Below are 15,122 nucleotides of genomic sequence, written 5' to 3'. Positions count from 1 at the left end.
AGAGCTACAGGGCACACCAATATTTTCCTCACTAAAGGAAATGGAGGTCTTCAGGGAATTTACTCACTGTTCTTGTATTAGCAACATAATAAACCAATTACAATGACCTCCATAAATTAATCCCATCAGAAAAAGAAATATCTTGAAAAAACAAGGGTAAATTCATATTATATAAAACTCTATATATGTTTAAGTTTTGGGGACATCTATTCCCAAACCTGGGAAGCAAAACTCACCAATATTAGAGTATAATGAAATCAATTACAGGATATTGGACTATATCATAGAAGCTTTCCAAGAGATGGCTTCTCATCAAAAAAGACTATTTGTAAAGTATTTTATTATTAAATAAGAATAAATTTGCTTAGTTTTTTTGTAAGCAGAACCTGTAAAAAAGTTAGTGTGCTCAGTCAACATGGTGACAAGCAGCCTAACAAGCTAAACTCTTACTGATCATTAGGAAACACAGTCAAGTGAGAACATTCAAAAAGTTTTTATTGGCCCCCTCCTGCCTCCCAGCTCTGTGTGGATCACTGGGAAGCAGAAAAAATGGCAGTGGGGTCTCTGGAAGGAGGATACTTCCCGTTCTCATCCACTTCGTTAATGCAGGTCCATAACCTTCCTCCTGGATGTACCTAACACCTGCTACTCAGGTCCTCAGCCTGCTCAGGAAAAGTCCCCTCTATCCGTCTTGCACAGCAGCAGAACAGGGGGGGTTGTAGCACAGAGGTCTCAGGAGCAACCCTGCCAGCCCAGCTCTTCAGCACCTGCAGGAATTGGAGGATCCTTTCCCCACCTGCCCTTTTAATGTACAATCCTGCAGGATTTATGAGCCATGAGATCTGATGGCCAAGAGCCCCTAGTGAGGGATGCAGCTGCCAGCCCCAGGGAGCAGACCCACAGGGACACTGTCCCACTGCAGGGACACTATCCCACTGGCAGGGACTCCGTCCTGCTGCCAGAGACACTGTCCCACTTCAGGGACACTGTCCCACTGCCAGGGACTCTGTCCTGCTGCCAGGGCTGCAGTCGGTTCCTCAGGAGCTGCTGCCACTCCCACAAGGGAGGCCTTTGTAGCCTTGCTCTGCCCCACCACATCCCCATTCATATTTCATCCAAAGTTTTCCTTTGGAGGTTTCTTTAATTTTTTTTTTTTTTTTTTCACAGAATCACAGATTCATGGAATGGTTTGGGTTGGAAGGGGAACTTGAAGATCATCCAGTTCCAACCTACCTGCCATGGGCAGGGACACCTTCCACTAGACCAAGTTGTTCCAAGCCCCATTGTTCCCTTGAACACTTCCAGGGATGGGGCATCCACAACTTCTCTGGGCAACCTGGGCCAGTGCCTCACAGTAAAGAATTACTTCCTAATACTTAATCTAAACCTACTCTCTTTCAATATGAACCCACCCCACCTTGTCCTGTCATTATACTCTCTTGTAGTCTTGCCCCATCTTTCCCAATTAAAAAAAAAAAACTTTTTAACTAATTTTCTCCTCAGAAAAATATATACATACTGCATAAAGCACTTCTTTTTCATTAAATATAACACTTAGACCCCAACCACCACAGCACGGTGTGTGAGGCCCTCGAGGCAGAGCAGGACCCCCCTCACCACACCATAGCGTCGCTTGAGCCCCCGCCCCTCACCTGCCTCCCGCCCTGCCCACATGGCCGCTGGTGTCCCCTCAACTCACCCCTCCTGCCAGCCGAGGCTGGGGACAGCGGGATCATGGTGTTCCTTCCAGAGGGGCTCACAGGGACGCCACCTTGGCATCGGCAGAGCCTCGGCCTTGTGCCACATCCCTCCCAGAGAGGAACGGCCGTGGCCAGGGCCGCTCCTCCCTCACAGCCGGCGGAATGGCGCCCGCTCCTCTAGGGGACTTTTTTGCCCCTTTGGGACAGCAGGAGGAGCCCTCCAGTAGTGTGAACGTGGAAAGCAGAGGAAAATGGGCTCCCAGGATCCAGTCTGACCCCCAGCCCCTCACAGCACCCAGGGGAGGCAAAGGGCATAACGCTGTATGGGGAGATAATACCTCTGGGGAAGAAACAGCTCTCCTGGGCCTTTCTTCCCAGAAGCACCCAAATAACAAGCCATGGGGTTCCCCAAGGGGAGCCGTGTGGGGTAGGAGTGAGGAGAGGGCAGGAGTGGGCAGGGAGCAGGTGCTGGGTGCCCCATTCCTCATGAGGGAATGGCCATGGGGCAAGGATCCCCAAGGAAGGGGATGAGGGGGAGGATGGCTGGCCATGGGGTGAGGATCCCAAAGAAAGGGATGGGGGGGGAGGATGACTGGCCATGGGGTGAGGATCCCAAAGGAACAGGGATGAGGGGCAGGATGGCTGCAGAATGGCCCATCCACATGGAGACACAGATGGGCTACGTGCCCACTGTCTGAAATAAAAGCTCATTATCCAGGGGCTATTTTTGGCACCCGATTAGTTCTTTCTAGCTCACATGCTGCATTTGTTCTCCTGTTGCTGTGAAAAATTGTAGCTTGAAAAAATCCCATTTCCCCGTTTTGTGCGGTATCCTCTGTAATGAGGAAACATGGTTTTTAAAAGCAAAAAAGCAAATAAACTCCTCCATACAGACTATGCGGCCTGTGCAAATGCATACTTAGGGATAAAGTTGCCAACTGAATGTTTTAGACTTCAAGTTTTCACTATTTATACATCTATCTCAGCTTTAAAATCTTTCTATTTTTCTCTTCCCAAATCCAAGCAATTCACAGGAAGAAAATTACATGAGAACAACATTTGTGTTACCTCTTTGTGGCCTAAGACAATTCCAGTTTCCCAACTCTCATTTTCACTAAAGAAAAAAATAAAATTAGAGCCTGTTCATGGGTCCTGCTCCACCCAAGGCTGGACCTTTGGATTAAGGCTACCACACACAGTCAAAAAAATATGTGGGCTTAGCCCCATGGAGTTCTGACTATTTCTCAACATCTCTCATCAAGCTTTTTACTCCTTTAAAAGAAACAAAATACCATTTTGGTTTGACAGTATTATGTCCAATGTCATAGGTGCTGATGATACCAGGTAAGTGAGGAATCAGGCCTGTGGTTCTCCCTCATCAATCTCTTACAAAGCAATCAAAATACATTCCTCTCGTGGGGTTTTAGGCTTTTACTGGGAAAGAAGGATGTCTTTTTTTTTCTGCTGGAAAACATTGTCCTATTTAAAGGACAGCATGCATTTTTTTTTTTTTTTAAATAAACTTGGATAAGGGTTTCCTAACTCTGCCTGGTCTACATGATACATTCCTTCAGCTGTAGGTGGGTCTCCTTTAGCAAAGGCTGCTGCTTGCTAAAGAAGCTTAACAGTGTATGTATCATTCTGACATTTTGGGCCTGACCTACGGGTGCTAAAATGCACCTTCACCCTGCATTCAGTGCATCAGACTCTCAAGGGATTCAAAGGAAGTCTGAGGCACCTGACTCTTCACAGGAGCACAGTGTAAGGGACAGAAGTTTAAAGATAATAGAACAGTTCTCCATAAAACTGTATAAATCTGCATATTCTCAGCTTGTTCAGGAGTTTATTCAATTGCTCTGTTTCACCAAAGACCAACTTCCACTGCTGTTTGCTGGAGATAGCTAGTTGACTTGAGCTACTTCTGTAAACATTTTATGTAGAAATCTATCCCAGCAGTCAAGAAGGCCATTTTATTGCTCAGCTGTATAGCTGCTGTTCAAAAATATGGGGGTTTGCAGTTTTTAGGGCCAAGCTCTTATTTTTTTCAGGAAGAAATCTTTCCATGATTGATGATTGTGTTGAATTGTCTAAGGTAGGAAACAGCTTGAAATTACTGTCATGTGCTATGGGAACCAAAGGGAGAGTGTGGAACTAGATCTCCAGCAAGAAAACAGCTGGTAAAAAATTAAGCCAACTGTGTTTCCAAGTAAATCCTGGAATGCAGTGTACAAAACAACATGTGTTCAATCAGAAATCCTCAAAAGAAAAGACCATTTCCTCATGCAGATTAACTGCCTCAGATGAAGAACATTATAATCAACTAAAAAACTTGTACCTCCGTGGGTCTTCTTTTCCTTGGTTTCCTTATTTTCCATGACTCCAACAGGAGCTGAAAGTACTTGACATCATAAAATAGGTGAGGCTTTGAGTACAACACCAGGCACTGTCTCAAGACTTGAACTAAACAAATTTCTCTTGACACTTAACAGTTTTCTCCCAAGACAGCCCACGCTCACTTATCTCTTTTACATCACTAGTCTCACTCCTGACTCTCAATGAGAATAAGATACACTATGTAAAAAATTCAACCACATATATTACACTTCACACTGTCACCCCATACCTTTAGAGACATTCACACAACTGCCACACGGGCATACAAGAGCAAACAGAGACTTTAGCAAAGCTCTGGAAGGCAGACATACAGATTTTATATATATATATATTCACAAGAGCAATAGTTTTATCTTAAAACCTTTCTAAAACAGGAATATACTGCAGGCTTTGGCAGTAGAGATAAAATATTTTGGGATCCAGCCTTATTTTGTTTTTCTCATCCAAATATACACATTTTTATAACAGAGGAATAGTTGCATCCAGAATTATTAGTGTTGCTTGATGACCAAAATGCCTCATACACTGCTCCACACATGAAACTACTGAAAATATTCATCTTGCCTGATCAGCAACAGCTTCTTTGGGGTGGAGAAAAAGAAGCTTATACATGGTTCACTTAAAATGCAGCGACAAAAATGGCATTTGAAGGCATGTGTTGAAAACAGCCCCATATTACAGATGGAAACAGTGAAAGAAGAGAAACAGAAGAAACAAAAGCCAGCTTTTGTGAGTTCCCGAGCAATCCCTTATGATCCTGGGTCTTGTATAAGATGATTTGGAAGCTTTGGAAAGGCATTCAGGGTCTTTCCCTGAATAAGGCACTGTAACACACTGTCTTCCATGAGCCTGGCTCAGTGCCACGACAGTTTCTGCATAATTCATTGCACGTTCTGCTAAGTGTTCTCTGTATATCTATATAGATATATACACATAGACATATATGTAAGTTTCCATATGTTTTCCTGCAAAACAGAAAAATAAAATAAATTACATAATGCAATACAGAATTCAGAGTAAGATAAACTTAGTACCTGCTAACATGTCACACGTGTCCTAAACTAAACCAGAGATACACTGATTTTGAAGTTATATGTACTCTAAGTCTGCAGATATAAATTATTTCTTCCCTCACAAAGTTTTCATACAGCCCAGCCTCGAGGTCTGGTGTTTGACTTTCCAAGTAGCTTCTGCCCTTTCCAAGCCCCATCATCTTTTAAGCGTATTAGCACTATTCCTAGCAATTCCTTGTGTCACTCTCCGTGACAAAATGTTGATTAGGGAGAAAGCTAATTCTCTTTTTCCACTCTTAAAGTTTAAATCTCCAGAAGTAAAGAGTAGTCCTGAATCTCATCGTCTTTGAATATAAGATGCTTAAGAGATACATTAGGCAGATCGTTATTCTTATGAAAAAATGCATATTCTTCAAACGTTATTCTCCCTTCATCTTTTCTTCTGCAGTTGAATATAAGAGATTCAACTAGAAAGACTATTCTTTCCATAAGAAATATACCAAGTATAGCATTATTTTCCCACTCCAAGTGGTCAGTGATTTAAGTACCGCTTGAGACAGGTTGTAATCTTAATGCCGTGTTTAACAGACAGTGGGTCTAATCTTACTTTAATTTGCATAATTTTTTTAATCCATTTTCAGCTCACATGGTCTTCTGCATCAGTAAGCTTTCTAGTTTGTTCTTTGTTTTCCTTTTGAGCTACCTGCTTAAAAGTTATCATGAAATACCTTTTCATTTTTTGTTATCTGAATTAGTAAACAAGGATGTTCATATTTAACTGTTGTGCCTGCTGTGGCTATAAGCAGAAGCCACTATGAACAGTCCACTGCCTCTGCTAAAACACAGATATATACTGACTGTTTCATTTTACAAAATAATATATTTTCAAACTTTCTTGATTTGCAATTCACAGTCATGTTTTAGTGGAAGTCTTTGAGTCCAGGGCTCAATCACCCTTGTTATGCTTTAATCATATGTGTAAATTGGAATTATTTGCACAAAAGTCTGAGAATTGGATCCTTGAACTACAGTTGCTACCTCTCACATGGTGTGATTGTGTGAGTTCACATTTTATCTCAGTTCTTCTTCCTCTTCCTCATCTTCCATTTCCTCTTCTGAATCATCCTTATTCTTTGAACTGTTGCTGAATTCAAGGTTCCCTTCAATATCCAGTACCTGTAAGTGCTTTAGGTTTTGGAAGGTACTTTCTTTCAGTGCTCCAACTGCAATCTTATTAAACCTGTAAACAAACAAAAATGCCCTTCTGTTAAAATAAACCCATTTTTTATATCCAACACAGAAATGAGGAGACTTGGAGGAAGCCATTCTGCAGAGTTCCTCTAACTTTCCACTGATCCAAGTTACTCTATCTTTACACTGACCCACAACAGTGCTCTAGAAGTGCTGGCTCCTCTGGATGGGGGAAGGAAACAAAATCATTATATATTCCTCCCCCACAAATTCTTTCTCTTGCTATTCTGCTTCCTCCTTCCCAAAGAGGAAAGTCATCTGCTCCATAGCCCACATTTCAAAGTGTTGCTTGATTTTTCATGAGATTCTCTGTCACCCCTTGATACCTTAATTCCTCACCCACAAAACTCAAAATATTGGTACCAAGTATTCCTTAGAAAAAAAGCAACATGCAGTAATTTTTCAGCTGTTATTTGTGCTTCCAGGAATACAAATAAACTAATCTGCAGTTTAAGAACCTCTCACATTTACTGCTTGGTCTGTGACTTGTGAACACGCTTAAAATCATATTCTGTCTAATATTCCATATGTATGTTATTGTTTCCCAGTGATTAATAGTCTCCCATTAAAAAATACAACTTAGCTTGGGTGGAGTTGCCTCCTAAATATGTTAGCAAAACTGTTTTGCAAATTCCTTTCTTCTTTATATAGAAATATAGAATGTGGTATGTGGTTTCTGGTTCACATCCAAGCATTCACTAAAATCTCATAAATGTGAGCAGCTGAATAGACAGACTGCTCTAATTTACACCAGACTTTGTAATTTTATTTGCCTGGTATGGAATCATTCATCCAAAAAGGTATGCTCCAGAGTTATTCAGAACTACAGGGCAGTTTAGTTGCATACAGACAAAATAAGACCATATTTAGTCTTGTGCAGACTGAGCTTTTTGAACACATCCACTGGATCAGCTTAATCAAATATTCTATAGGGATTCATAAGTTACTTCTAATAAATATTTTCAATAATATGCCATCAGTTTAAAACTGGATATATTACTGGGACAGATTCTTGCTTCACTTCTTGTGGTATAAAGCTCTGCTTAAACCAGTTACATTACTGTGAGTTTACATTACATGTAAAAAAGGTCAGTATCTGTCACCTATAAAAAAAAATCCTCATCCAATTGACAGAGTGAGAAAAAAACCAGCAAAGCTTCTAATCTTAGTTACGTAACTGTCACAGTTGTAACTGGCCACTTGTTTCTGACAAAACTATCAAGGGAATGTGCACAACTTCAACATTAGTCACACACCCTCACCAGAGGGGGATTTTGTCAAAATCCAGGGCCAACAGGCACAGGCAAAGCTGCGCTCCTAGAAGTGGGCTGTAAACTTCTGGCTCACAGTTGAATATTGGAATATGACACAATATTAAACATTAATTTCCCAGAATTACTAACATGTCAATCCATTCTAATAAGCACAGAAAAGACAAGCTCTCTGAACAGAAAGAGCCTATTGTGTGTATCCATGTCTTTCCTGAGCAGATGAACATAGTTTCCTCACACATTACTATAAAACAAAGTTGCTCATTTAGAAAGTTAGCATTTTAAACACTTCCTAAAACGTAAGCAATTATAAGGTGGACAAAGAAGAAAACAAATCTTGTGTGCTTAAGTGGAAACTTGACCCTACCTGAGATAAATCCCCTTTATTTTGGGTGTGGATTCAAAAGCATGCTCTGAAACCGTTGTGATCTTGTTGTTCTGGAGATACAGATATTCCAGAGATTCCGGCAGGCCCAGTGGGATGGATGTCAGCTGGTTGCCAGCCATGTCTAGTGACTGCAAGGAAGAGACAACCAGGGGTCAAATAAATAACTGAATTTAAATATTAGAAACAATCCAGAGGATATTTAAGTTTGAATTGATATTTATTATAGCATAAACTAATTTAATCTGACTCTAATTTGCATCTAGGTAAGTGTGGCCAAGACAATTCTACTCTCTTACACTGCTATTTAGCATCCTGATTTCACATCAGACATCATGCTGGTTTGTTTTGGAGCTCCAACATTTCTTTATCTCTGTCCCCAGGCTTTAAGTAAATTAAAAACAGGCTGGGTTTGAGATATGCCTGAGAATTCCTTGGAAGCTGCTACTGCAAACACTTCCCTGGCTAAGGTTAGGGACTAGGTACAGCTACACATAAAAACATCTGGAAATATTCTAACATGGAGGGAGACATCAGGACTAAAGGTCGTTATCACTCCTCTGTTTAATTTTATGCAAGAGAATGGATCAATAGCAGTGTTTTGTTATCCTGTATTGCAGCATTTTCATAGAACCAAGCTGACACACACTAGTTACACACCATTCAAAGCTACACTTCTGCAAACAACATGATTCCAGTGTTTTTATTCCCCACATAATGCCAGTCTGGCAAGCAATTATCATGGAATCATAAAATCCTTTAGGTTGGAAAAAAGCTTTAAGATCATTGAGTCCAACTGTTAGCCCAGCACTGCCAAGTGCATTATGTAAAAGTCTCGCTTTGCAGTTGCAGAAAGTCTCCAGTGATTTCCATGGAAACAGTGAGGACTAAAGCCTTTACTAAGTACCTGCACGATCAGGATCTTATGTGCTGGTTATCAGTCAAATGCAACCACTTGCACAGTTAAGCCCTTAATGATAAAAAATATTCAACTATAACTATAATGGAAACAACTAACCAACAGTAATACTGTTCCAAAGAAAAGCACCAGCCAAAAATGCACCATGAGTCCCACAAAATTTTAAGTGTGTGCTATTATCTGAATTGTTTGTTGATGTGAATGGGGTTTGCTGTGGGGTAGGTCCAACTGCAGGGCCAGTGTTTGATTCTCCAACATGTTACTTTGGCTTGACACTGAGGAGTGACAAGGGAGTGACAGTAGAATAAAAGTGCCATGAAGTAGCTGGAATGGGCCCTACAAGAATGAAAGCTTATTCCAGCCGAGTCAAGCTGCCTAACAGGTCTCATGACCCAATTTTGTTTGAAAATAAAACAACCTACATTTTTATTAAGGTACTGCAGAAAAACAATCCAAGCAGCTGTAATTCTCAACAGCATCTTCCTTCCAGACTACTTTTCATGTTAGGTGTATTTGCATGCACACACACAGACACAAACATATATAAGTGAGGCATGAAACAAAGGCAAAGTGTATTATTAAACCATGGATCAAATCTGCAGCTGATGCAAACCAACAGCTCTGCAGATACTGTTGCTGCATTGCTGATTCATATTAACTGAAAAACAAGCTATTGTTTAGTTCCAGAAACAACAGAAAGGGAAATGTTCACACAGATTAACATTTGGATTGTCTGAACACACACTGGGGCCAGTGTGACATGTGCTCCATGTCCCTTATCCCTGATCTGCTCTGAGATGTGCACTCCTTGCCTGCACAGTGACCATATGAACCCGCAGTGGCTGCCATATGACAAAGGTAATACCTTTCACTGCAGGAAAGGGGCTGTTGCCTAAAAGGAAATGCAGACAAATCCTTCAGCCAGTGTAACAATTGTGAAAGGTCATCTTGCACAGCACAAATCTGATTGTTCCAGCCTGCCTTATGGTTTGTGTTTAACTTTCTCCAACAATTAAGCAAATGAGAAGACTGCTGATTGAATCCAGACCTCCTAGCTGCTATCCAGGTGCCTTAGCCAGCTGAGCTGCTAAATCCTACAGCTTGGCCTGTCTGACCATAAGCTGATGTGGGGGCTTTGAGAATTAAGAGTGTTTTTGTTTATGCATTCCTTCCTCCTGCTGTCTCTATTCAGAGCTGATTTTAAATCTTTTGGGAGACAAGCTATTTGAAAGGCCTAATTTCAGTCTTAATGACAACATTCACTAATGTTTATCTGAAAATATAGGACACTGCTAGGGTTCAGAAACAAAGCTATCTTTACATTTCCCAGAATTAGCAGTACATGGTGGGCCAATGCCCTGGCCAGCAGTGGGAGGTACCCACCTCTGGCACAACAGCACATCATTTCTATCTAGAAACAGAGTGTGTAGCTCTTACAATGCAAGCCCAGAACATGAGGACCAAGCACATCTAGTACTGGTGTTATGCAGTTTGGCTTAGGCAGACAGACAAGGACATCAGCATCACTACAACAATTAGAGAAGGTGGTGTTTCTACCTGGAGACTGCTGAGTTCTCTCCAAGCTCTTGAATAAATTGAATTTACTTTCAGTTTATTGTTGCTCAAATAGAGTTCCCGCAGTTTTGTCATGCCAGACAAAGTCCCTTTTGGGATGATGCTTATCTCATTTTCCTTCAGCTTCAGGACCTGCAAGTTCTTTGGAAAGCCAAAGGGGACTGTGTGGAGATTGTTTCCAGAAAGATCCAAGGACTTTAGTTGCCTCAGCTTACGGAAGGCCTCCCGATGGATCTGGGGACTTTTGAGCTTGTTGTAGCTCAGGTTCAGCTCCTCAAGGAAGTAAGTGGTAGCAAAGTCATTCCGGTTGATCTCAGAGATCTGGTTATGAAGGATCATAAGTGTTTTCACACGCCGGGGCAGCCCACTGGGAATCCTTTCCAGCATGTTGTTGTACAGGTGGACAGTGTGCAGCTTTTTTAAGCCCTGGAAGGCTAATGGGTGAATCCCTCGGGCTTTTAATTTGTTATTGTGGAGCAGAAGGTACTCCAGGTTCTTAATTTGGGTTAACACATCTCTGTCAATCACCTTAATTGCATTCTTCTCCAGATGGAGGAGGACGATGTTTCGAGGTAAACCACTTGGGATTTGTGAGAGGTTATTGCTGGACAAATCCAGGTATTCAAGACTGGACAATTTCCTTGGGAAAGAAGGAAAGAAAACATTCTCCATTTAGATTTGGCAAGGTGAAATGATAACCAACTTCCCCTAGGATTTTACAGTCTTTGCTTTAGAGTCTTTTTACCCAGGACAGCTCCCACTACTGACTGCCCTTTTTGTCTCATGGTGTGACTGATGTGCACAGCAAAACAGGGAGCTCCTGTATTGCCATTAGGGACTCAGACTAGGCACTGCCATTGCTCCCCAACCACACCAGCCAGAGGACCTGCCACAGTCTACAGACATCCAAACTGCCACTGGGCTGAGTTTTGCAGTCACTGTTCTCTCATTTGACACCACAGATAGCAACACATGAGCAAGTTCAGCGAAGAAAGATCATGAGGAAGGTACCACAGGAGTGCCATCAGAGCACAGAATTTAGGTCTTGGTTTCACAGAAACAAAGCCTGAGCGGGAGTAATTTCTGTCTCTCTGAAAGGATATACTGAAACTGAAAAGCAGGTCTGCTTTTTAGATGATGAAATGTTCCTCTTATGAAAAGCAGAAATGCTAACTCAGTGTCCTGGGCGAAGGTAGTGAACTTCTCCTGACCCTCCAGCATTATGGAAGTGAGTTAGGACTAGAGCTGCTTTGTGTAAGCTACTGAATCTGGATTCCATGGTCTCAGTTGAAGCTAAATTAAATCCTCAGTTCAACCACTTATACCAACTGGATGTGGATCAATGGTGTTATATGCCAGGACTGAGGAATCCTGGATTCCCTGTATTTCAAGTCACTGTCTCAGTTCAAAGATTCAATCTGCATGGCACTACATAACCCACTGCAGGGGACTAGGAAGTGTTCAGGAAATGTGAGAACTAATGCATTACAGAAATCACTTACTGCTTACTACACTGCTATTCACAGCTATCCAAGCATTCTCTGAATGAACAAATAGACTCTTTGGGTAAAGAACTTCATTGCTGCAATTTGTAAGGTTTCCCCAGCTTGGGAACTTCTTAACAGAGATTATATGTCCAACATGACCTGGAGGTGGACTCAAAACAGATATAGTGAACTACTAAGAGAGGTTTCTGGGAATGGGAAGTGGAAAGGGAAAGCACAGTTTGATACATTTTCATGCCTGGAGATCAGGAAAGTGTACAGAACTAAATTATGGGCAGGACCAATTATGTGGTCTGGATTTTCAGGTAAAACAAGCAGAGAAATAACTGTTAACTTTTCGAGTGCTAAGTCCCAGGCTAAATTTAGGACATCCAAAGGCTATTTCTGTTACACCAGTTTGTAGCAAAGCTTTTGCAGCCATCTGGCTATTGAGCAGCACCACTGCATCCCTGCCTGCTCCAGTCCCCTGCACTGGGGTGCAGCTGGGCCAGGTGAATTCACAGCTCTGTGTCTGTGGCTGCTTTCAAGTCACCTTCACAGAAACTCACAAGTGGCTTTAGCAGAGATGAAGGTCTGGCCTTAACTTCCAGTGAACTGCCCTAGAAACTGGAAAGTCCAAAGCAACCTCAGTTTTGACTGGTTTGGAAGAACAGAGACTGGCTGCCAACGTTGTTCTAGGTGACTTTACCCAGAGGGCACTTAGTACCTGGTGTGACTGGCACTGTAGCAGTCAGGGGGTGGCACAGACTGATTTCAGTGTTGTGTCTTTTGTATAAAACTATTCTGCAACCACTCACTCAGACCTCTGCTTTTGATGGCAGCATCTAAGATTTAGCAGTGAAATGCACAATGTCATTCAGCTTTTAATAAATTTGATTTTTCTGATGTCCTTTGTTCAGTAGGTGTTCGACTGTACCACAGGAGGCACAGACACAGAGGTACAAACTGCACAGCTCAGTCTCACCAGAAAGTTTCGTTGTCCATTCCTTCATTAGACAAGTAGTTGTTCTGTAAGTACAGCTCCCGCAGACCTGTGAGTTCACTGAAGGCTCCTTTGGGAATCTTCTCCAGCTTGTTGCTCTAGAGCACAAAGCACATTACTTGGCATGAATCAACTCAGGACATTCAGGTTCTGTTCAGCTAACACAGGCAATTAACCTTCAAAAGGGCTAGACATAAGATATTTCAGGGGGCATTATAATCCCACTGAAGAAATAAATACAAATACTAGGAAGCAATAATACAAACTATTTTTATTGATTCCCCATGGAACCTTTGGGCTAAGAAGGCAGAATTTGCCCTGTGCCTCCCAGACAGTTTTATTTTGCATTCATAGTCTTCCACCTATGTGCAATGTATACTGTAATTTAAGCAACCACCTCTGGAGTTTGCTCGGAATTTCTAAGTCTTGTAAGACAGATTTCACCATAAAGAAAAATTAGGCTGGAAGCTGGGAATCAGCCATCCTTCCAGCATTAATGTCATACCCAGAGGTACAGTTCCTGTGTTTAATTACTCCCATGGCCTTAGTGTGGCTTTGGAGTAGCCAGCAGTCAGAAACAAATGAAATATAAAACTAAATGCCACTTAGAAGTTCCAGTGATTTAAAGGATCAGACTGGTTGCCTTTACTGCTCTTCAAGCTGGAGAAGCCTATTCTCTAGAAGACTTTAACAGGAATTAGTGGTGAAACCTTCAAGGGAAAAGAGAGTTGGGAGGCAGCAGAGAACTGCCTAAGTGCAGGGGCTGATAACAGACTCCAGCCTAACCATGTCCAAGGAGCTGTCAGCACTCGGAGCAGGCGGATCCAGGGCTCCCCACTGCTGCAGCTCTGCCATTGTTACAGGGCTGGGATCTCCAGCACAGACAGGACGAGGCCTTTTTATCAAAATCAGATGACATGGAATTAAAAATGCTGGAGAGTAGTTAATACCACAACTTCTGCTATTGCACTGTTGCTGGAGAAGTTGTAGCAGTAGAGAATCACTGATCCAAACTGTGTTGTCGGAATTGCCAGGTCAGTAGCAAAAAGGAGTCACTGATGGGAAACAGTGTCTGTGTGAAAGGAGTTAGTGAGCAAAGCCAGGACATGGGGGGTAAGCAGCTTCAGGAAAAACAGCACTGGTGGCAAACTTAACTGGGAGGCCAGTCTCTGGATGGCCATGGAGAATGACCCACCTTCTTGCTCTACTATGTATTAATATCATTATATGCAGGGAAGAGACCAGCAATGCAACCACACAGGCATTTGCAATACATTACCCTGAAAACACAGAAAAGCATTTCTGTCCCCTGTGAGCATCCTGGTGTTTTGCAAAAACACACTGTTACTCATGGACAACAAAGCAAGGACATGGGAGACAGCAACTGTTGAGGATGTAGCAGAGGAGACTGAAAATGGGCCTGGGGATGTGCACTGGAATGGCTTGGCTGTGTGGGTTGAATCCCACACAACACAGCACTTTGTCACAACCCTAAAGGAACACAAAACTTTGTTGTCATTACCTGTAAGTGTAATTTATACAGTGCTGGAGGGAGATTCTTTGGAACATACTTCAAGAAATTGCTGGACATGATGAGTATCTCCACATTAGCAGAGCCATTGAACATGTTATCAGGTAACCCAGCATCTGAAAGTTTGTTGTTATGAAGATACACAGATCTATTGGAAGGAGATAAAAGATGAAGTTCAACAGATAGTGAGATCTGGAGTTGGTTTTTTTCTGCAACAAAGCTGTTTAAAACTAAATTTCAATCTTTTCTTCTTTCCTTGAGTTAATTGGATTTGTTTTTAAAATGTGCCCTTTAATTTAGCAAGGATAGATGCAACACCAAATGGTTGGTCCCAACACTCTCTGAAATTTAGGTCTATTCAAAATCCAAACCTGCACATGAATACAATTTTCAGTTTCTCTCCTACTCCTAGAACTCAGAAAGGCAAAAGATACTGACAGAAAGACAGCAGATTTATTCTGGAAGAATTTTGTTTTTTAATAAGCCTTTGGGATTGAGAGAAACAGGGTTTCTTATTTCCCTTTGCTCTTCTTACTTTAAATCTTTAATATTCACAGAAGAGTTTTTCCAATCAAGTTTTCAAAAACTGATTAATT

At 41.8% G+C, this 15,122-nt stretch overlaps 1 protein-coding gene across 1 annotated transcript in view; it reads right to left on the bottom strand.

Moving 5' to 3' along the window:
- Nucleotides 1–3,647: 3,647 nt before the first annotated feature.
- Nucleotides 3,648–15,122, bottom strand: part of PODN (podocan) — a 24,154-nt gene continuing 12,679 nt past the window's right edge. Inside the window, exons 6-11 of the mRNA XM_017805336.1 lie at nt 14,518–14,674; nt 12,978–13,093; nt 10,491–11,148; nt 7,997–8,145; nt 6,146–6,347; nt 3,648–5,059 (exon numbers count right to left, since the gene is read on the bottom strand). Coding sequence (XP_017660825.1) covers nt 6,179–6,347; nt 7,997–8,145; nt 10,491–11,148; nt 12,978–13,093; nt 14,518–14,674 — 1,249 coding nt within the window. The 3' untranslated portion in view covers nt 3,648–5,059; nt 6,146–6,178. The remainder of the gene's footprint in view (nt 5,060–6,145; nt 6,348–7,996; nt 8,146–10,490; nt 11,149–12,977; nt 13,094–14,517; nt 14,675–15,122) is intronic.

The sequence above is a fragment of the Lepidothrix coronata genome, unplaced genomic scaffold (assembly GCF_001604755.1).
Source record: "Lepidothrix coronata isolate B3197 unplaced genomic scaffold, Lepidothrix_coronata-1.0 Scaffold12, whole genome shotgun sequence".
Classification (NCBI taxonomy): Eukaryota; Metazoa; Chordata; class Aves; order Passeriformes; family Pipridae; genus Lepidothrix; species Lepidothrix coronata.
The sequence above is the reverse complement of the archived record's forward strand: the minus strand, read 5'-3'. Positions and strand labels throughout refer to the sequence as shown.